The sequence below is a fragment of the Leptopilina boulardi genome, unplaced genomic scaffold (genome assembly GCF_019393585.1).
Source record: "Leptopilina boulardi isolate dan_hultmark-lab unplaced genomic scaffold, ZJU_Lbou_2.1 LbouV2_121, whole genome shotgun sequence".
NCBI classification, from domain to species: domain Eukaryota; kingdom Metazoa; phylum Arthropoda; class Insecta; order Hymenoptera; family Figitidae; genus Leptopilina; species Leptopilina boulardi.
The window spans coordinates 703,151-726,859 of NW_026137665.1; the positions used below are offsets into that span (position 1 = coordinate 703,151).

Sequence of the window (23,709 nt, forward strand, 5' to 3'; positions counted from 1 at the left end):
GGTACGGATATGGAAACAGATTAAGGATCCCAAAGGTTCATATAACTCATCGGTATAAGGATTAACAAATGGTCCAATTAGAATTTAGACATTTTATCATAAAATCTTATAGATACCTTTTCCTAAAGTAATTTGCTTTCATTAGAATTGTTACTATAAACGTAAATTCATAAAACCTACAATTTTCATATTAAGTAATAATAATTTTGTAGCTGTAAGGCATAACAGCATAACTGACATTTATATGAAACCTATCCTTATTGGTAGAATTCAAAATTATGAATTGTGATTGGTTAATTTTTCTAATTTGAAAATAAAATTCAAATTTTTTTAAAAAATAAATATTTTGCATGAAGCATTAAATAACATAAACATTATTTGAAATAAATATTTTACAAATAAAGATGTGAATCCATTAAAAATATAAATAAACTTATGAATAGGTGCGATTCGCTTTTGTTAAGGTTGGGTAGGTAACTCGATTTAAATATTTTCTATAAGGTGTGCTTTCACCATTGTTTGTTCATATCATGTTGATTCAATTGTAGTTTCCAGGTTATATAATCACGAAAGATAAAAAAAATAAATTTATACAACATATGCATAAATGATATTTTTTGAAGGTCATTTGTATGTAAATAAAATTATTTTTAATTGAAACATTTGTAGAAATGAAGGAGCATAAATAGAATAAATAAATATAATTTATTAATTGTTAGTGATTACAGTGTTTTCAGTATTCATAATAATTTTTTTGGTGAGAAAAAATTGAGAGAGTTAGTTTGTAATTAATTGTTACAGTGATTTCAGTATACATGATAATTTTTTTTGATGAGGAAAAATTGAGTGATAATTTGTAACTAATTAACAGTGATTTCACTATTAAAAATAATTTTTTGTATATTTACAGTGATTTCAGTTTTTGTGTTAAAGTAAGTTATGAACTGGGCAAGAAAAATGTATTGTGTATTGTATTCTTTTTCTTTGTTATTGAGATATTTAATTAAAATTATCTGTTTAGTAATTTGATAAGCAAACTTTTAAAATTATTGACTTGATCTATGCAAAAGATGTATTTAATCATGGTCAATTATATGTTTCATTTTCACGAATTCGGTCTTGGGAATCTCAAATTTTTCTTGGAATTCAACAAACATAAAATATTGTTAAAATGTATATATATAGTACAAAATTATACATTTAAAATTAATAAATAAATTTTATGGTTCGTTCAAAATTTTTCTGTTATTAAATTACAAAAAATTAACACGCGCGCACGGCCGGTCTCGTATATTTAAAATGCGTAATCGCGTAAGTACATCAAATTTTGCTGGTAGACTAGAAATATATTAAATTTTGCTTCAGTTCCTGCTTTTCACTAAAAATGATAAACATGTCTGTTAATTTTTTGATTTGAGAGAACTAAGAGAACATTAAATCTAGTTTTTCTCGAAATCATGACAAATGCAGATATATATGGTATTTTATGTTTTTCACCCAAAGAATTTTGATGACTATTTAAGAAATGTGACAAACTCAAAAACAAGACTATTAAGATAAGAATTTTTATAAAAAAAAATTTAAATTATTGATTCTAATAAAAGAAAAATCAGATACTGAATAGAAGCGATTTAGAATGCAGAAAAATAAACGCGATGAAAAGATAAATATAAAATTTTTAATAAAAATAAAAAAAGCACTTGTGATGCGGCTAATTGAGACGACTTTGTAAATCGTCGATGTCATTGAATCTAGCAAAGCAGTAGTCCATTAGGGTGGGTGGATCAGTGACCAGTTCTGAACTATATATATGTACACATGTAATATAGAGAGGACTCTATGTACACGTATATATGTATATAGTGGTATACGCGTTCGAGGTAAACGTGGCCCGCACGAACGCAACGTGGGATGTTACACATCGGGTAACCAAGATCTGTTTGCTTGCGGATGGCCAAACTAGCTGGTAGCTAATTCAGAAACGCCATTACCACCTATATACCAATCTATAGGTAAACTTCCATGTGCGATTTTACGTATATAACATGTCGGAGATATATACATGCATGTACATATGTTTATATCTATAATCCATATATGCCATCATGAGTGTGCACATATATATATATGTATAAGTATGTGCGGTTTACATTATAGGCGCAGGTAGTTGCATTGCGACGAATTTACACAGAGAGAGAGAAATTTTATCGAAATCGATCTGCCACAATTTCATACAATTATGGTATATTATTAATTCGTGTTCAGTTTGCAGATTATCAAGCTCTTTACATATCAAATATTTCTTCAAAACGCGTATAATTTCTCAATAATTTTGGGTATTTCATTACACTGGGTTACATAAAAATGGTCAAGTCTTGTTTATTTAAAATTTTCTGTGTTTATTGAAAGTTTAGGTGTCACTGAACAAGAATATACCCAAAAAAAAATTTTTCATTCGGTCAGTTCCGTAAAAAACGAGATTAAAGTGTCAAAAAATCGCTTTTTTAGCACTTTTTGAAGCGTTGTAAAACGAAAACGCAACAAGATAAAAACCTTCACGAGGGCTTGAATGAAAGCTTAAACCTTCAACTTTGAGTCCCAAAACTGAAAAGTGCATGATAATTGCGCAGAAAATTTATTTAACATGAAATAACTATTTCAAATAGTCAAAATAGTTGGGATAGAGAGCACTTGTTAAAAATCGATTTTCATTACCGAATTTAATTGGAACTTGTTACTTGGAAGTTTTCAACGTTTCTATTGACGTTTCGAAAGTTGGATTTAAAAAATTCAAAATGGCGTTCAAATATTTCAAAAAACCCCGAGGAAAAAACTGCGATAAAATTCACTCCATTTTTGAAATTTTTGAACGCCATTTTTAATCCGCCATTTTGAATTTTTTAAATCCAACTTTCGAAACGTCTATAGAAACGTTAAAAACTTCCAAGTAACAAGTTCCAAATAAATTCGGTTATGAAAATCTATTTTTAACAAGTGCTCTCTATCCCAGCTATTTTGACTATTTGAGATATTCATTTCATGTTATATAAATTTTCTGCGCAATTATCATTCACTTTTCAGTTTTGGGACTCAAAGATGAAGGTTTAAGCTTTCATTCAAGCCCTCGTGAAGATTTTTATCTTGTTGCGTTTTCATTTTACAACGCTTCAAAAAGTGCTAAAAAGGCGATTTTTTGACACTTTAATCTCGTTTTCTACGGAACTGACCGAATGGAAAAATTTTTTTTGGGTATATTCTTGTTCAGTGACACCTAAACTTTCAATAAACACAAAAAATTTTAAATAAACACGACTTGACCATTTTTTTGTAACCCAGTGTTATGGATAATACTTTCTGTAAATGTATATATGACATGAAAAAAATTACACTTTTTCGTTTTCGAATTAAAATTTGACAGAATTTCTTTATAAACAAATTTTTTACCTAAAAGAATTCTTATGTATCGAATTTTTATTTGGTAGAATTAAAAATTCTTTAACCCGTTGCCTGTCGCTGACGCATATATGCGTAAAACTAAAACTGGCCAAAAGTGCTCTTTACGCATATATGCGCAACTTAAAAAAAGTCTCCATCTCAAATATTTCTGAAACTGGTTACTCGGGGGTTTTTGGGGTCGCTGATTCCGAATCTGAGGTCGGTTTTTCAAAATTCAAAATGGCGGATCCTATATGTCGGACGACAATTTGAAAATATGATACAATTCGCTTGAAAATGGTTACTCAGGGGTTTTCGGAGTCGCTGATTACGAATCTGATATCAGTTTTTTAAAATTCAAGATGGCGGATCCATTATGGCGGAAAATTTTTCAAAATTCGACAGAAGCTCGTTACTCAGGGGTTTTCGGGGTCGCTGATTCCGTTAACCCCCGAGTAACCATTTTCAAGCAAATTGCATTACACTTTCAAATTGTCGTCCGCCATATTGAACCGCCATTTTGAATTTTAAAAAACTAACATCTAATTAGTAATCAGCGACCCCGAAAACCCCCGAATACCCATTTTTAAGAGAATTACATTATATTTTCAAATTGTCGTCCGCCATATTGGATCCGCCATTTTGAATTTTAAAAAACTAACATGGGATTCGTAATCAGCGACCCCAAAAACCCCCGAGTACCCATTTTCAAGCGAATTGCATTATATTTTCAAATTGTCGTCCGCCATATTGGATCCGCCATTTTGAATTTTAAAAAACTAACATGGGATTCGTAATCAGCGACCCCAAAAACCCCCGAGTACCCATTTTCAAGCGAATTGCATTATATTTTCAAATTGTCGTCCGCCATATTAGATCCGCCATTTTGAATTTTGAAAAACCGACCTTAGGTTCGTAATCAGCGACCCTGAAAACCTTAAGATACCAAGTTTCATAAAAATTCATTAAAATTTTTTTCAACACACTTTTGGCAAAAATAGTGGAAATCTCGTCGACAGTCAAGGGGTTAAAAAAGAAATTCTGATAAATGTTAATTCGAAAAATGAAAATTCGTCTAAAAAAATAATTATATCTAATAAAATGTGTTAAAAATGAAATTCTATGTGATTTCAAAATTAATAATTCAATGAAATGAAAATAAATAAAATAAAAAGAAATTAAAATTTAATCAAATAGTAGTTAAATAATTAATTATTTTATCATAAAATTAACTATTGCTCGAGATGAAGAAAATGCAATTTATAGAATATTATATGAAATGAAATTCGTACCGGAAACCAAGATTACGTGTGCCATGAGTACCGTGGTCGAATTAACGTGAATACAGTGAATTGACAACAAATATTGGAATAATCCTTCGCAATCGTGGCCCCATATGTCGATATCAATATCTTTGACAATATTTCACATATGATACTTTCAATTGGGAATTATTGAAGGGGTCAAAATCACTGATCCTAAATTGGTAACCTGAATTAAATTATGTCCAGATGTTACTTTCCACGATATATATATATATATATATATTTTTGTAAATATTGCTAAAGCAGAAGTAGAAAATTCAAAAATAGTATATATCTTATAAAAATCATATTTTCGACCATCTTTAAAATTAATATAATTTTATTAATGATTAAAACTAATTTATTATCAAATTAATTTAAAAATGTTCTTTGAAATATTTTGGTAATTTTCAATTTTTTTCACACCTAATGGAATTTTTTTTTTTGATACCTATTTTTAAAATCTTTTCGTTAATTTTAATTTTTTTATTTATAAATAGTCAAATAGTTTTATATATAAAACAGTTTATATTATTATTAATTCATTTAACTTTTATTGTATTTAAAATTATTGAGAAATACAAAACTCTTATTTGTTAATTATTTGGTTTAGACAATAAAATTCAATGCTGAAGGTTCACATTGGAACCGAAACGTTTGAAATAATTGTACATTAATTATTATACTGGATCCTAAAGTCCATATAAAAAGTTACAACTCATGTTCTAATTTTTTTTTTAATGTGATAGAAATTTTAAGAAAATTAGGTATTAAAGTATGCAAAGGCATCAGGGGTAGATTATTTTTGTCCTCTGTTTGTCGATCTGATTCTTTCGTGGAGTGGCTATTTTTTTTCTCTTTCGACATGGAGAATTTGGTTTTACCCAGAATATATATCCATAAGCCTCTGTTGGGGTTTCTATAGCAACGCTATGACGATGGAGGAGGTAACTCATTCTGGAGGAGGGTAAAGGGAATGAATGGACGGATGAATGACGCACAATTAACTAATTAAATCATCTACCAACCCTCCGCGAGTGTTCTGTCTCCCGAGTATCATCCCTTTTTGTTACCAGACATTCGGCCATCCCCATTCTCTATCGTTATTTCCATTCCCCAAACGCACAACAATTCACGAAAGCAAAAAGAGTCTTTAGACTTTAAGAAACAATTTACACCTTTCTTTTTTTTTTTTTTTTTTTTTGAAAAAAAGCCATAACCTTTCTTTAATTTAGGCAAACAAAAAGTAAAACTACATCGAATAAAAGATATTCTGATTTTAAGAAATTTGCTTTCTAATTTTTTTGGGAATTTCTAAAATTCTCTATTTTTCTTGAGCGCCTTTTTTTTCTTTCATTTAAAGAACAAAATTTTAACCATTTTTTTAAATTTCTATTATTTGAATTTTTCTTTATTCATTTACAAATAAATTTATTATTACAAACTAGTTAAATTTTCTATTTTCTTATAATTTTCTAAACTAACTTTTCGTTTTATAAAAATTTCGGGTTTTTTGAAAGTTCATTACAAAGTTTCTTGATAAATAATGATAATAATTTGTTTACACAAGTTTTAATTCTATGTATAGAATATTGAATCCCTAACACGTTTGCAATTAGTTTTTAAATAAAATGTTGATATTTGTGGTATACTTCTTAATTCAAAGGAAAAAAATAATTTCGTTGTTAATTTCGTTTACATTTCCACTTAGAGGCACTCTCTTAGTCTGGAAAAATAACTTGCGCCAGTATATATATATACCAACCTCCATTAAGGGTGAATGCGTAACTAGATTTCCATTTACATTTCCATTTTTCGGCAATAAATGCAAAAAATGTTGCCTTCAGTCAAGACGTATATTTTATTTGCTTTAACTATAAAATCACAACAAAAATAATAATTTATAAATCTAAATAATTTTTTATTCTTTTTTTTTCTCATCAATATATTCATTTTATAATTATTAATTTAATTATTAAATTTAATTTAATTTCAAGCAGAAAATATCCAGTGGGGAAAAAACCATGTTCGTTGTAAAAACATTTTAAGGACGTTTTTAAAACGTTTCATGTCCGCCAAATAATGTTCTGGAACATTTTAAGAACATGGATGTTCAAATAATGTTCCAGAACATTATTTGTCAGACATGAAATGTTCTAAAAACGTTCTTAAAACGTTTTTAGAACGAACATGGTTTTTTGCCCACTGGGTAATATTTTAATATATATATACATACATATATATATATATATATATATTTACATATATGTTACTTAAATCATTTCCTACTGTTACACAGTGGGCCAGAATCGACAAAAAGTGTCCAAAATTAGAAAGAATTTTTTTTCCCCATCAAAACTCCGTATACTTATGTTTTTTTGGTCGCCGGTTACGAATCTGATATCAGATTTTCAAAATTCAAAATGGCGGATCAAAAATGGCGGACAAATTTTTAAAAAAATTATTGGATTTGCTTGAAACTTGTTACTAAGGGATATTTCATGTCGCTGATTACGAATCTAACATCAGATTTTTAAAATTCAAAATGGCGGATGAATTTTTAAAAAAATTATTGGATTTGCTTGAAACTTGTTACTAAGGGATATTTTATGTTGCACTTCTGCCAATTGATGTAACATTTTTTTACTCTTGCTACTGTAACAAATTCTAAATAATTTTTGAAAACTTAAGGAAATTAAATTTTTGTTTTGAAAAATTCGGAAATTTTCGGAAAGTTTTGGTAATTTTGCCTACGGTTATATTTTTGTGGTTATTGTTGTACTTTGCATTATTTTATTTAATATCTTTCCTTTTATACACTAACAATTTATGTCACACGCTTTATATGGTGTTGCCATGCGTTTCGATAACTTATTGTTATTTTTAACAATAAAATATAAATATGCGCAAAAGTGCGCAGGTTTCTACTAAAGTAGACATCTCAAGCTTCCATGACGTATGTTTATTTTTTTTTTTATCTAGTGGAGACTCGTGGAGACATTAAACTTAAAAAAGTACTTTTTTTAAAATTGTAATTTTTTTGAATTTTAAAAGTGCAAAAAAATAATTTTACATGTATGAAATTATTATATACATTATTTTCCATTATATTAAAGTGTATTCGACAGAAATAAACATTATTAGGCTAAATTTTTTTATCAGGAATATAAAAAATATTGACTTTTACGAAATTGAGTTCGTACAGAAATTGTCTTAAACATTAATATTTAAGATCTTGCATAAGTTATGCATATAATGAGAATCATAAAATGTTTTATATTTCTTAATTAAATATTTTCAAGTGTTAACATTGAAAAAAAAATAAATTTAAAGCTCAAAAAAAATATACGACTTTTGGCCAATTTTTAATGTTTAATATAAAAAAAATACTGTGTTTGATTCAAAGACAATTTCGTTATAGTGCGTTACTAACAATAAGTCTCAGAACTAAATAAATATTTATTTGGTTCAAATAAATATTTTATTTGATTCAAACAAAATTTTTATTTAAAACAAATAAATAGTTATTTAGCTCTGAAACAATTATATTTTCATTTACATAAAAAAAATTATATTTGATTAAAAATTTTTTTTGAAGTAAAAGAAAAATTAGACTCAAAAAGTATGATTTTATTAATATTAGGGAGTAAAATTCCCCTTTTTGCTTGAATGAGTAATTATTCTTTATATTAAAAAAAAAGTGAAACATCACTTCAAGAAATTTGTAGCTAATAAAATAAAACAAAAAACTGTCAATTTTCATTCGCTTAAATCAATTCTTTCCGCGTTCAATATTTGATTCTATCAACGCTCGTCAACTTTGATTTCCAATATATACATATATACATATATATATAACATTTGCAGCAATAAAAAATGTAAAAAGTGAAATGTAATCTATCAAATTGGATGGCTCTCGGGTTTTTGAAAAGCACCTTCAAATAGTGAAAACAGTGGAGTCGCGTGCGCGGGGTGAGCCACAGGCCTCGTATTTTCCTCAAATAAAAAGCCATGCTACATCGGTTATTTACAAACTGGCGCGTCGTTGGCCATTTTTAACAATTCCCGACCGTGTTTCGCGGATTATCGATACACACATATATAGAGAGCTCTCAATATGTGATCGACATATATATATAGGTATATATATTTTTCGATTGGTAAGCCATGATAGTATATATGTGTGTTTGATTTTTGTTTTTTTTTTCTTTTTCCGTTATTTTCAACAGTGGATAGCTTAGCAACTACCAATCAGGATCATCTGACAGAAAATACCCCGCATACCTCCGGTCATTCGTTGTTTTCGATACCCAAACCCTCTCCCTCCTCCTTCCAACATCGCGTCATCCCACGTCGCATTCAGTCCATTCGTTCACTGACCAATTTGTTCGATAAAAGCTCTCGACTGATTGGCCTGACAACGGCCACTGCTTTTTTTTTTTACGTGAAATTCACCGTGACATACACCACCACCACCACCACCCCCTCCTCCCCCCTTAAAAATACTGGTGCCATGGATCTATTTTATCTCATCTATCTTTGCTATTGCTGATGGTAATTTCATTTTATGTTCAGTGGAAAAAAACATTTCGAGGCTTTTTTATATATATATATATATATAGCTGTTGATGAAAGTTTATTGGATATTCCTCTCGAATCAAGTTCTTTTTTTCAACTAGATTGGAATTAAATTTTAAAATAATTTTTAGAGGTATTTTAAAAATTAAAAAAAAAAAACTTTTTTAAATTAAAAAAATTTTCTCTGGAATCAAATTCTTTTTTTTACTAGAATGGAATGAAATTTTAGAATAATTTTTCTTCCTCAAGTTTTGTACACTCGGAAAAAAGAATTAATATTTAATTATAGAGATCTGTTTGAACGATTTTGTTTAATTTAACACACGCAGTTTATAAATTTTATTTTAATACTTGGTAAATTTCCACTGGAAATCAAGTAGAACGTTCAAAGTATGGCATATCTTTAATTTTTGACACCTGCCTTACCCTGCTTTTCTCTATTCGGAAGGTTTCCAGCAGGGTAGTGAAGTTACGCGTAACTTGGAGATTTTCGACGTATAATACGTTTTCTACGTAAATACCTCAAAAACCGTATAAAACTCAAGTATACATTACATTTTGTCCATTTCTATCAGAGATTTGGAGGTTATATAATTTGTTTTCGTTATAAAAGAAGATTGCGTACTTAATAAATATTTTTCATGTGTTGTCAATTAATATAATTAATAATTTCCTAATTTATCTTAATTGCCAGATGACAAATAGGGGTTTACAACAGTAAATAAACAGGGATGGGAAGCAATAGCCCAAAAAAATATGTTCGTTCAAAGCAGAGTTGGGTAGGATTGAAATTATGTCTAACAATAATTTTCGGAAAGTGTATTTAACTGTTTAGGCTGTGTTCACAATATAGTTAAATTTGTACAGTTTTCGAAAATTATTATTGAACAAAATTTCAATCTTACTCAACTTTGCTTCGGCCGAACACATATTTCGCCATTTGTCATAATTATCGTCAACTACCGCACTCTGCTCTAATAAGTAACTTTATAGTAACTTTTAATTTTAACAATAAAGTCACTAAATTTTTACTAGAGCAGGGTGCAAAAGTTGACGAGAATTATGACAAATGGCGAATGGGGACAATAGAAACCTTCCATTCTAGTTCCCAGCCATGTATAGAAAAAAAGTTACCATTATGGAGCATTTACACATTCGGCAAAAAATTTTCTTCACTTTGCATTTTCCAAAATACACAATTACCTGATTGGTTGTCAACAATGAATCAGATTCTGGACAACCAATCAGGTAAGTGTATTTCGGAAAATGCAAAGTGAAGAAAATTTTTTGCCGAAGGTGTAAATGCTCCATTAAACTTAACCCTTTGCGGCATAGTGACACTCCTGCGAGAGTCACCTTTTTTCTTGCACTTTTTTGAATACTTCAGCCACTATTTTACACATTTCAGTAACAAAATGTGTTTAAAATGTATTTTAGAATATCTATTACAATATAACTACATTAAAAAAGTGTTTTTTATAAATAAAATAAATGTTATAAACAAATTAAGTTTAAAAATAGCGTTTTTTTTACAATAAATGTAATTGTGACTAAACAACAATAGAAAATAACCTAACAATAATGTCTATATTTTCAAAATTCAAAATGTCGGATCCAATATGGCGGATGACAAAATTAAAAATTGATCGGATTTCCTTGAAACTTGTAACTCGTGGGTTTTTGGGGGCGCTGATTACGAATATGACGTTAGATTTTCAAAATTCAAAATGGCGGATGACAAAATGAAAAATTTATAGGAATGGCTTGAAACTTGTTACTCGGGGGGTTTTTGGGTCGCTCGTTACGAATATGATGTTGGATTATCAAAATTCAAAATGGCGGATGACAAAATGAAGAATTGATCGGATTTGCTTAAAACATGTTATTCGGGGGTTTTTGAGGTCGCTGATTACGAATATGACGTTGGACTTTCAAAATTCAAAATGGCGGATGACAAAATGAAAAATTGATCAGATTTGCTTGAAACTTGTTACTACGGTGTTTTTGATGTCGCTGTTTATGAATATGACTTTGGATTTTTATAATTCAAAATGGCGCTTTTGTGTATGTGTGTCTGTGATCAATTTGATCAATTTTAACAAAATTGTCCGCTATATTGGATCCGCCATTTTGAATTTTGAAAAACTGACATCGGATTCGTAATCAGCGACCCCGAAAACCCCTGAGTAACCAGTTTCGAGCAAATTTGAACAATTTGTAAAAAATTGTCCGCCATATTGGGTCCGCCATTTTGAATTTTGAAAATTTTTTAAATCTGGCTTCGGATTCGTAATCAGCGATATATTTGACACTTTTTGTGGACAAAATATCTCAAATACGTTTTAACGGATTGTCCTAAAATTTTGTAGGCTTATTGCAATCACCAATATCGAAAATAAGACATTAAAAAAATTTATTTCTTGCATTGAAACAAATTGAATATAACCTATATTTAAAGATTTATATTTTTATATATAAAAATTTGAAGTCTTTTTTCGCAAAAAATTTTTTGATTTTTAAATGATTAATATAAATAATTTTACTTTAATCATAATTTAAAAAAAAGAACATATGGTCCTAACATGTGCAACAGTTTATAATATGAATCCATGAGCATTCAATCGAAATTGTAGATTTTTTTTTATCTCTCATCAATATCAAATATAGGAATAATAATCGTTGCGGAGACCAAAGTTTGTCAAGAGGGGCCTTATCTTTGTATCGAAAATCAAATAAACGAATATAATCTGTGAGGTGCATTAGGCATGTAAATAATTTCCTCTATCTATTCACCAGCCAGGTTATCTTCTTTTTTCGATACATTCTATACAATTCTTTGGGGTTAATAGCCAGTAATAGCTGTCAAATATTATACCCATCAACACCTATATATATATCAATCTATATATATATGTATACGAGTTCACTGTTTAAATTTGAAACATGATAAACATTACCTTACATAAAAAATATGATATAATATAAACACAAGTTTTTATATAATATATTCATAAATATTACAATAACAGAATATAAATACAATAAATTACTGATTATCCAAACCTAAATCAATAATTAATAATAATAATTAACTACATGAAAATAAAGATTAGATAATTAATCAAATAATAATTAATTTTTTAAAATAACATTTCAATCTACCTTAAAAAAAACAGAGATATATAGAAAAAAGTCGTGATAATAAATATAACTAATTAAAAAAAATTTTCGTTTTTTTCGTTTATTGGGTAAAATAAGCAGAATTAAAAAAAAAAATTTTAGACAAAAATTCTAGAACTTATTAAAATACATTTTTTATATCTTATGCACTTTTGAAAAATTTTGACCAATAAATGAAAAAAAACCTAAATTTGAAGAATTTTTTTTATAGTTTTCACTATAAAAATTGGGTTATTTTAACTATGATTTTCGTAATCAGAGCTTCAAGATACATACATAGTAGTATAAAAAAGAACAAAAATATTTTTTAAAAAAATCAAAATTTAAAATTTTTTTAAAATTCTGAAAATTTTGTTTGCCCACGATTGGACTAGGCTTAAAATTTTCTTAAAAGGAAGTACAGTGGAACCTCGATTATCCGAACCTCTATTATCCGAACCGAAAAACATTTTATCCGAACTTCTATTATCCGAACTATTTTTTGGTCTCCCGAATTTAAAATTTTATTTTCTCTATTTATTTTATCATTCAAAGCAAAATAACCAAATTTATGCCAAAAGAAATCTTAAAAATTTCCGAATTTTCTGAGTTTTTAATATATTATTAATTAATATATATTTAAATATATGTATATACTTACGTATATTTAAAAACATATGTATCAAGTTAAATATATAGTTCAACTGTACATTTTTTTACTTTAATTATTAAAAAAAAATTAAAATCTCTATTATCCGAATTTTCGATTATCCGAACCAGGCCTTGCCTAGATTAGTTCGGATAATCGAGGTTCCACTGTAGTTTTTTTAAAAAAAATTTTTGAGAAAAATCGATCAGTATACCTACCATTGAGAAAAATGACTTTTTATCTTTAAAACTTAAAAATTTAATAGTAGTATCATTTGAAATAAAATTTCGATTTTTTTTTTTTTCTGAAAAATACGTTTAAAAACATATACATTTTAAAAAGAAAAACTTTTAAAATTGATGCATTTTTAAGAAAGTTATGAGCATTCAAAAATTAAAAGTCATTAAAATTCTGAAATTTTGAAAAATTCATAACTCGAAAACGGCTTTTGCTAAAAAAAATTTGAAAAAATTCATGGAAGCTAGTCTCAATTATTACTAAAAGAAAAAAAAGGTTCAAAAAAATCGGAGATGCAATTGCAGATGGACTTTAAATTGTGCGTGGAATACATCATATATTATAATATTATTATTATTATTATGTGTCGGTGTCCCTATTGAAAATTTGGTAACTTAATATTAATAATAGATTATTATTATTATTATTATTAAACGAAAAAAATATTTATCTGAAACAGCGATATGTTTCTCTAGACTAACGAAAACTTTCGCTGTTTTAGTGAAATATATCGCTGTTCCAGTGAAACTTATCTTCCAAGTGAAAATTTTTTTCCGTGTATTATTATTATTATTATATTATTATTATTATTATTTTAAAACTAATAATTTTATGGATTCAACTCAAATTTAAATAAACAATAATTTATAATACAAGTTTAAAAGAATAAAAAAAAAATTTTAAGTCGCAATAATTTAAATGTATTAATCGGCATTAAATTATGATTTTCGAATCAAATACAGTACTTTATTACTTTTGTTGAAAAAAAGCGTTTATATATTTGATAGGATAACTATAAAATACAGATTCATATTTGTCATAAAGTCATATGTATATATACATATATAGACGTGTTCTATCATGAAAAATCCTATATATGGTATAATCCTACTTCCTGTCACAATACTTCCGGTGATGTGTAAACTTGAACACGAAGGATATACTTTTCTGGATAAAGAATCGATTACGTGGTCACAATCATGAATTTTTCAATGACACTTTTTTTTTATATGAATGGATATTTATAATACTTTTGTAAATAAAGATTTGTCCTGTTTTTTTTTTTTTTTGTGTTTTTTGAAAAGTCAGTTATGAGTGCAATTACACTTACATTAAAACAATTTATTGCCCATAAGATAACAATCAGTTTGATCGCCTTCTCTTATCAAGCACTCAATTTCTTTTCAAATTATTGCTCGTCGTGCGGTATCAACTTATCAAGTGGATTCGGCGATTTTAAATCATATACAGATTAATTTCGCGATTATCTTAATTTTGATAGTAAGTAAAATTAATTAGGAAAAGTACTGAAATAAGGCCTTGTTAATTAACAAATGTTTCTTTTTTTTTTGTAAAATTAAAATTTCAAAATTTTTATGGAAAAATTAACCCAAAAAAATAAAATTTTAGATAGTGTTGTTTTAATACAAAATGAATATATATTTACACTGTTTAGTGTTAAAATAACACTGAATGGGTGTTAAATTAACACTATAGATGATGTTATTTTAAAACCACATTTTGGTGCTAAAATAAAATTTCTTTTATTGATACGATTTTTTAAAACTCTTTTTTCTAAATAGTACGAAAACATTTTTTTTTTTGCCTTTAAATATGTTTATTTTATTAAAAAAGAAGTAGTAAAATTTTTCTATTTTTAAATAACGAATTTCTATTTTTTATCTCATATAATGTATAGTATTAGATCATCTTTTAATCCAAGTCTAAAGGTCAGGGAGACGACAAACAAGAAGAAAAGAGACTTCATACTATCAGGAATGTGTTTGTCTAAGATAAACATTTTGTGAGTTTAGTAAAGAATTAAATAATAAAATTGGTAACTTAAAAAGTGGTAAAATTTGAGTAGCAGTCTCGCCTAGAATTAAATAAAAGATAAAAGAAAAAAAAAAGTTCAAGTGAAAGAAACTGCAGCTATAAAATATATGATTATCAAATTATATAGTTCCATATCAAAAACGATTGTGTAAAGAAACAAAAATATTTTTAAAAAAAAATCAAGAAAAGTTGAACGAATATTCTCATATTGTTATATATAAATATCTTCTAATCAGATATATGCTTATATAACAGATTTTGGAACTTATTGGGTCAATCGATAAGTAATTAAACAATAATATAAAAATTTTCCCAAATCGGATAATTAATTTTTTAACGATACAATCGATAAACGATATTAATTAGTATAAAAAAAATATATTTTCTCATTTCATTTATATAGCAAATCAATTATGTGAAAAATAAATCTCTTAAATATATTATTATTTTTTAATTTTATAAATTATTTTGTAATTCTTATTAATTACATATCAAATTAATTTATAATTATATAAAATATATTTTTTCTCCATTGAATAATTTCAATTATTTTTGGTTATTAGTTAATTTTAATTTAATTTGTGTTATAAAAATGAATTTAAAAATTTTTTTTTAATATAATTATATTTGAAAATATATTATTCAATTTATTAGGTGTAATTTATCTAATTAATAAATTTATTAATTATATGTTAAATTTTATGTTAAAATTAATTATATGACAGTATTGTGAATCATTTATAAATGAATCTCGCTAGAATAGTGTTTTAACGAGAAGCTTAATTCAATTCAAATCAACATTATATATGTAGTAATTAGAGAGTACATGGTTGATAATTACTTTCCCTCATTTGTGACGACCACAAATTTAATTGTTTAAATTTTATATATTTTCAGAAACGTAGAAATATCATTAATATAAAATTATTCGTTTGTAATTTTAAAAAAATGTAATTCCCTAATTAATTAATTATATTTTTATTAATAATTAATTAAAATAAATATTTCTTTTCTAGGTGTTGGAGGTGGGAAAATTTTACAAAACACTAATTAGACCTAAAATATTTAAAATGAAAATTTGGTTTTTGGTTTCGTGAAAAAAATATATCGATGACATCTTTATGCAGGTGGATTTTCTTTTTATTATAAAATTTAATAAAAGCTGTTTTTTATACGCACCATGAATAATTTTAATTTTTTCTGTTATAATTATAATTATTAAATTATTATTATTATTTTTAAATTATTTAAATTAGAATTTTTTTCTTCAGAAATCTTCAATTGGTTCTTTAATTTTAATGATACTTCGTCAAATTATAGTTTCATATATGAAAGCAATATGTGTAAGTAAAAGAAATTTTTAAAATATTTAAAATTAGGAGTTATATCAATTTTTCAATTTTGATAATGCATTTTTTTCTTTCCTTTATATATCTCGATCAATTTTTAACCGATTTTGATGAATTAAAAACAATTTTATTCCCAAAAAATATAAAATAAAAATAAAATTTTTTTATTACAATGAAAAAAAAATTTCATTTCGAGTTTTTTTCAATTTTGACTCCTTATTTTTTTTGAATTTTTTAATAATAGGGTAGATGTACCGGTTGTGGACACTTTTAGATTTATGTTGGTATTATTAAATTTCCTAAAATTGCTATTAGATTATAGGGACATTTACAGAATTCTAACATAAGTTGGCAACACTGTATTCACTTGCTTTTGAGAGAAATTCTGGTGGATTAATTAAAAATTACATGCAACTGTCCAATGATGAAAAAAAAACATTTTTCAAGGATTTCTAATAAACATCGTGACAATATCATTTGTAATTAAAATTATTTCAAATTAAAAGCAATATTTTGATAATTTTTTTTCGTTTGTATGTATAAATAAAGGATAAATATCTATGTAAAAATGTTCATTTCAAGAAAATAACCTTAAATCCTTTCTAAAAAAATACATGACATAAAAAGGTCGAATGGATATATCGAAAACTCTCGAAAAAATCGAAACATATCTCTAGATTAGAAATGTACAGGTGGAGCTGAAGTTGATTTCGTCAAAAATAAGCGCTAATATTTAAATTTTATATTACACATATAAATCTTATTTATCAAAAACACAAACTTTGAAAATGTTTAAATTGCATATATACAAAAAATTAATCATTACAACACTATTTTACACAAAGCGGAAATAAATTTCGAATCTCCTTTAAGTTTTTTATTATCCTTTTAGATTAGAGAACCGCGGTTACGTTGTGGAAATGAACATAACCTATTCAGTTAAAGCCACCTAATTGGTCGCAATAGTTAGCGCGCGATGATTTTAAAATATGTAATTCATTTTAATATAACACTTACATAATATAATATATTATTTTCCTTTGTTATTAATAAATAATTTATAAAAAAACAAAAATGAACATAATTACAACTGTAGGTAATGAAAAATATTGTTTTCAAAGAAATTTTTTGAAAATGATTAGCGCAAAAGAGATTATAGCGTAAATCACTCTCTCTTACTTCACGTTCATACATTTTTTCTTAATATTTTGAATCGATATGAAATAAAAAAATGAAGAAATTAAGTCATTTTTTAAATGAAATAAATAAAATGAAAATTGAAAAAGGAACAGAAGCAACGAAGAAGGCCGCTTGCGGCCGTCAGAGGCGCTAGTATTAGAAAAAAACCCATGGTCAAAAGTGGTACGGCAAAAATATAATAACACTATTTTTGGCCACTCTATTTTATAGGTTATTAAATTGACATGAACTGATTTTGATAATTAGTAGCTTTTGCGTAATATTTTTTTATAGAAAATGAATTTATTTAAAAAATATCACATATTTATTTTGATTCTATAACATTTTTTTTGTTTTTTATAGGTTATGTTAAAAAATAGTAGAAAAAAGATTATTTAAAGAAATCAAGCTGCAATCAATAATCTAACTCTAAAAAACCAATTAAATAAAGTTAAAGTTTATATATTTATATATTTTTATAAAATAATACGTTTAATTTATAAATTTTTTATTATCATAGTTAATAATGAATCAATTGTGATAATTCTTGATAAAATAAAAATTAACTTTGATTTACAAAAAAAATGAAAAGTTTATGTATTTTTATACAAAATTTGTTTTATGTAGAAATTAAGTACATTACTGTACGCGATTGATGAATATTCCTTTTTATTTTATCTTCAATTTAAATAAAAAATTTGACGTAACCAAACATTTCAATTAACCTATTTTATTTGATACAATTAAAAAGTTTAGTAATTCAAATAAAAATTTGGTTCATTTCAATAAATGCATAAAATTCATTTTATTAACGGAAATAAAATTTTTATTTAAAGGTCTATTTGTTCCATTTAACCAAATAATTATCTTTGATTAAGCATTTAGTTAAATATAATTTTGTTCATACAATGCAAAAATTTGTTTCATTTAACTAAAATTATTTGGTTATTTTCAATAAATGCCTATACGCATGCGCGGGTAATCGACGCAGAAGCACACAGCGCAGTCTTTACAATCAGCTGTACACCTCTGGCAGCGCGAACTTTTAAATCGCGAAATTTTATTTCATAATTTTTTAAAACTAATATTTTCCAAGAAAGTTAAATTCCTTTTCTAATTCTTCAAAACTATTGTATACATTTATAATTTATTATAAATTAATTTAAAAAGTGCGTATAAAATATTACATTAAGATACATTCGAACAAAATAATTAACAAAAACTAAAAAATGTATTTAACTGAATCAAATACACTCGATAAAATAATTTATTAGAATCAAACAAATTTTTTACTTGTAAGGAACAAACTTTTTGTTTCGGATTAAAATTTAGTCAAATGCAATAAATCATTTGTGTTTATTCAAATAAACGTTTTCAATAAAGTAGTCAATTAAATAATTTAGTTGAATCAATCAAACGTTTGTTTAAATGCATTTACATGATTGATTCAAGCAAAATTTAGTTGTTACAAATAAATTTTTCTCTGAGTGAAGTTTCACTAAAAACCGAGAAATAAAATTAATGTGTTTTAATTTGAAAAATAAATTTTTCCAAGGCTTCAGCGAAATTATTATATGTTGTATATTATATAAAAAGGACACGAAAACAGTATTTTTTTTTAAAGAAAATAAAAAAACACAAAAACAGCATTTTAAAACGAAATAAAACTCACCAGCAAGATCAGCAGGCAATCTGGGATACAGCATACCGGTTCTTGCTAACCACTCGAGTTGAAGAGGATGAAGATGATGTGGATGAGGACCGCCGGATTGAGGATGACCAACGGGCTGTCCCTCTTTGTGTATCGAGTGAAACGCGCTACCACCAGCTGGATGATAATACAATCCCCCAGGATGAATAAGTGGACCTCCAGGATGAATCAACAGTCCTTGATTTTGTCTCACCACTCCCGCACCATAAGGATTGCCAGCGATATTATTTTGATGATTTAAAATTCCATTTCCAGTTGGATCCTCTGATCCTGGTGAAATGGGTGGACTAGAATTTGGACTACGACTTGTATTACTACCAGGACTTGCACTTCCAGTTCTCGATGGATCAACTTCAGCGTCAACATCAACTGAAGTTTCATCGTCATCAATTCGACTACTATTTCTAAAACGTCCAACATTGTTACCAACTTCTGGAATTGTACGAAATTGACTTCGTGATGTTGTATCATTATTTCTCAATAATTGCCGATGATGATGATGATGATGATTATGATGATGATCTGAATCACGATTCAGTCTTCTATTTCTCAATTCATCATCCGTTCTTACAATATGTTGTTGAACAAATGGTAACAATGGATTACCCAATGAATTCCTTCTCTCTTCATTCTCTTGAAGTGTAGTAGTAGAATTTTGATGACTAGAATTACTTTCCTTCTCATCGATGTTTATTTCTGTTCTTGTATAAATTCTCGACTTTATATCAAGATCATTTTTACTAGTCACTCTACCAAGTAGTGCATCGATGCAAAATGATGTCTTTCCTGAATTATTGTGTTGTTGCATTGGTGGTGATGAACCCGGCGATGAGCCAGGATCACGAAATCTTGTTGACGTTGAAATATCATCCATAAATTTCATCGTTAGTGGTTCCTCTTTGAAAATTGGATTCTCCACAAAACGTTTTGCAATTGTTTCTGTATTTTCACCAAAACAAATTCTTGATTTCTCTTCTAATGTTGGTGATCGTGTATAATGAATATCTTCTGATCTTATTCGTGTTTCAATTTTAGGTGATTCGGGTGCCTCTGATCTGGGTGATGAGCCTGGATCTTGGAGTCTATGTTGAATGCTATAGAGATGCCTCGAATGTTGATGAAGTTCCTCGGAGACCATTTGTGCGTTGTAGTGCATTGCAGCCATTGAATATTCTTTAAAGCATTTTTTTTTATTTAATTAAAATCACACACTATAAATTTGGTACACTGGAGATTTTTCAAAAAAAAAAAATCACTTTCTCAAATTTGAATTATAGTGAATAACGCGTCATCAATCGTTTGAAAGCAAGAGCTATTAGTTGAACGTCACGTCGCAAAATGAAATCATCGACACCGCGTGTTCGTTGGTGCGTTCCCAAAAATCCTTCCAACATCGTAGTAGCCTGCGATTAAATCGTGGCTTGTGCTCCGCCTACGACTCAAATAACCCCCCACCCACCCCCCGCGTCGACAATGAAACCACGCCCCCCGCGAATTCTCTGGAGTGACCGAAATCCCGTACTGCAAAGGAAGAGAGAGATTCCGGAGAGAAATATTGATTAGAGGGAGATGAGAAGAAGAGTTGGGAATCAAGGGTGATATCCCCCTGGTTTCTCTATCGACGCGCGCGCCGCCCCAGGAATCTGACCAATGGGGATGAAGGGATATATATATATATATACATATAGCTGTTGTGAACTGGATAAGCAAAGGTATCAAATGCACTCTGTTGCTGTGAGGGTGTTAGGTAGCTCGAGACTGGAAACAGTGAGATGAGACTATCAGGAACGAGAATACTGGATTAAAAGAGAGGGAGGAGAAAGGATAGAGAGAAAAAGAAAGAGAGAGAGAGAGAGAGAGAAAGCACGGGGAGAAGACAATTCCGTGTCAGAGTCAGAGACTTCCGAATGAGACAGGATTACAATTGTCATTATACTGGCATTAATTTAGATAAGGGAAAATTATGGATAAGAGTTTCGCTATTTTGCAAAATGAGATTTTACCTGATTTTCATATTATATTTCATTTAAATAATTTAATATTTCATTTATTTGTCATTTTTTTCCTCCGGACCATATATATATATATATATATATATATATATATATATATATATATATATATATATATATATATATATATTATTAAAATTAATAAAACAAAAATTTTAATTTAACCCTATAATCCTAATAACACAAGATATCTTGGGATATATTGATAATATCCCGCAGATATCCTAGGGATGTCCTATGGATATCAAAAGGATCTCTTAAGGATATCCAAAAAATCGGCGGTTTGGATATCCACAGGATATCTTCTGGATATCTCTATAGACTTTCATAAATGTCCTCCAGATATTCCATAGATATCGTCAGGATATCCCACAGATATCATCAGGATATCCCATAGATATCGTCAGGATATCCCACAGATATTTTCAGGATATTCTCAGTATATCTTCTGGATGTCAAGAAGATATTCTCAGGATACTGTTTTTAAAGTCATTATGAGACTACGAGTGAGAATATTCTGTGAATTAAATTTTATATAAATAAAATAAAATGCAACTTGTTATTCGAGAAAGTTGTTTAATTTGAAAAATGATTAACTAATTTTTTTCTCATTCGTGATTCATTCCTTTATTCATATGCTTAATATTGTCAGAAAATAAATTGGCTTTAAACAATATAAATTCTTCCCCGCAAATAACGAATAACTATTAATATTAATTATACATTAAGTGCATGAGTTTATTTAAAAACTTTGAAAAATGCGTTTCAAATCTTCATTTAAAATAAATTAGAAGCTCATAAGATTTTTTTTTATTATATTATTATTCATTAAATTAGCTTAACAATTTTAACCTTTAAAAATATATGTTGAGATATTAAATATCCCGTGAATATCCTAAGAATATCCCACGGACATCCTGAGGATATCCTATGGATATCATGCGATATAATATCCAATAGATATTTTGTGGATGTCTTAGGGATATCCTGTGGATATCCTATGGATGTCCTGTTGATGTCCCACAGACCGGCGGTTTGGATATCCTAGGGATATCCTATGGATATCCTAAGATATTCTAGGGAGCATTCTAGGATATCGACCATTGATATGGATATTCTATGGATATCCTAGGGATATCCTTTTGTTATGAAGGAACACCTGAGGGACGTATTGACCCCACTTAACAAAAAACCATAATGTAACTTTTTTAAATATTAATTTTTTTTTAATGGGTTTAGGCTTATTTTCTACGGAAAGGGTCAAAGTCTCAAGAAAAAAAATATAAGCAAGAAAGAAATTTTTAATATAAAATAATAGACAAATGTTTATGAAAATTGAGAAAATCGTAAAAAAAATTAGTTCCCATGTGGAGGTAAATGAAAAAAAAAAATAAATAAAAAATAACAAAAATAATTATGAAACTTGGGGACCGAATTTAAAATTTAAAAACGTAAATGAAAACAAATAAAAGTAATACATATGAGGGGAATCGAACCTAAGACCAACGCAATCAAAGCCTAACGTGCTAACCACTAAGCTACGACACTTATTCAGACAATTTTTTTTTCTCAATACCTTACAATTATAATAAATAAGAAGAATGCTCAACTAAAATAAGTTCAATTTAATTAAATTCAGTTCAGTTAAAGATATAGAATTGAATAAAATTAATTTAATTTTATAAATTCCTTAATCTATTAAATTTAATTTAACCAATAACTGTTAAATTCATCAGAATTAAAAGTTTAATAAAATTTTTAATAAGCGCCTAAAAATATTAAAATTAAATTTAAAATTACATCAATGTTAAAATTAAAATCTTTATTTTCAAAATAAAATATCTTTAATATCATAATGCAATAAAATATCAAATATTTACTTGAACCAAATAATTTATATTTGAATTAAATAAACTGTATTTGAACCAATAATTTCTGTATTTAAAACAAATACTATATTTAATTGAATCAAATAATAATTATTTAATACAAATAAATATTTATTTGATAAGTAATTGATTATTTGAATCAAATAAATTTTTTTCAGTGGTACAAATAATAAACAAAAAATATTTGAATAAAGAAAGAATTTATATTTTATATTTAAAAAAAAAAAAGATTACTTATTGACGTTTTTCAACAACCATCTGGACCTGATTATTGGGTAATTTCCGTACAGAATAGTATTATATATATAATATATATGTACGTATTTTTTCTGAATAATATAAAGATTTTTTTTTTGATAAAATTTGATTAA

General features: G+C 27.2%; 1 protein-coding gene and 1 long non-coding RNA gene across 3 annotated transcripts in view; one reads left to right on the top strand and one right to left on the bottom strand.

The window, feature by feature from the left end:
- Positions 1-23,709, bottom strand: part of LOC127284664 (homeobox protein Hox-A1) — a 53,191-nt gene that overhangs the window by 19,123 nt on the left and 10,359 nt on the right. Inside the window, exon 2 of the mRNA XM_051310230.1 lies at positions 19,399-20,610. Within this exon, the coding sequence (XP_051166187.1) occupies positions 19,399-20,610 (1,212 nt within the window). The remainder of the gene's footprint in view (positions 1-19,398; positions 20,611-23,709) is intronic.
- LOC127284700 (uncharacterized) lies at positions 15,163-17,116 on the top strand. Of its 2 annotated transcripts, none has more exons than XR_007843517.1 (4): positions 15,163-15,482; positions 16,215-16,325; positions 16,470-16,541; positions 16,792-17,116. It is a non-coding gene; the product is annotated as an uncharacterized LOC127284700 (long non-coding RNA). The 2 variants fall into 2 exon arrangements; XR_007843516.1 differs by having other exon boundaries at positions 16,882-17,116.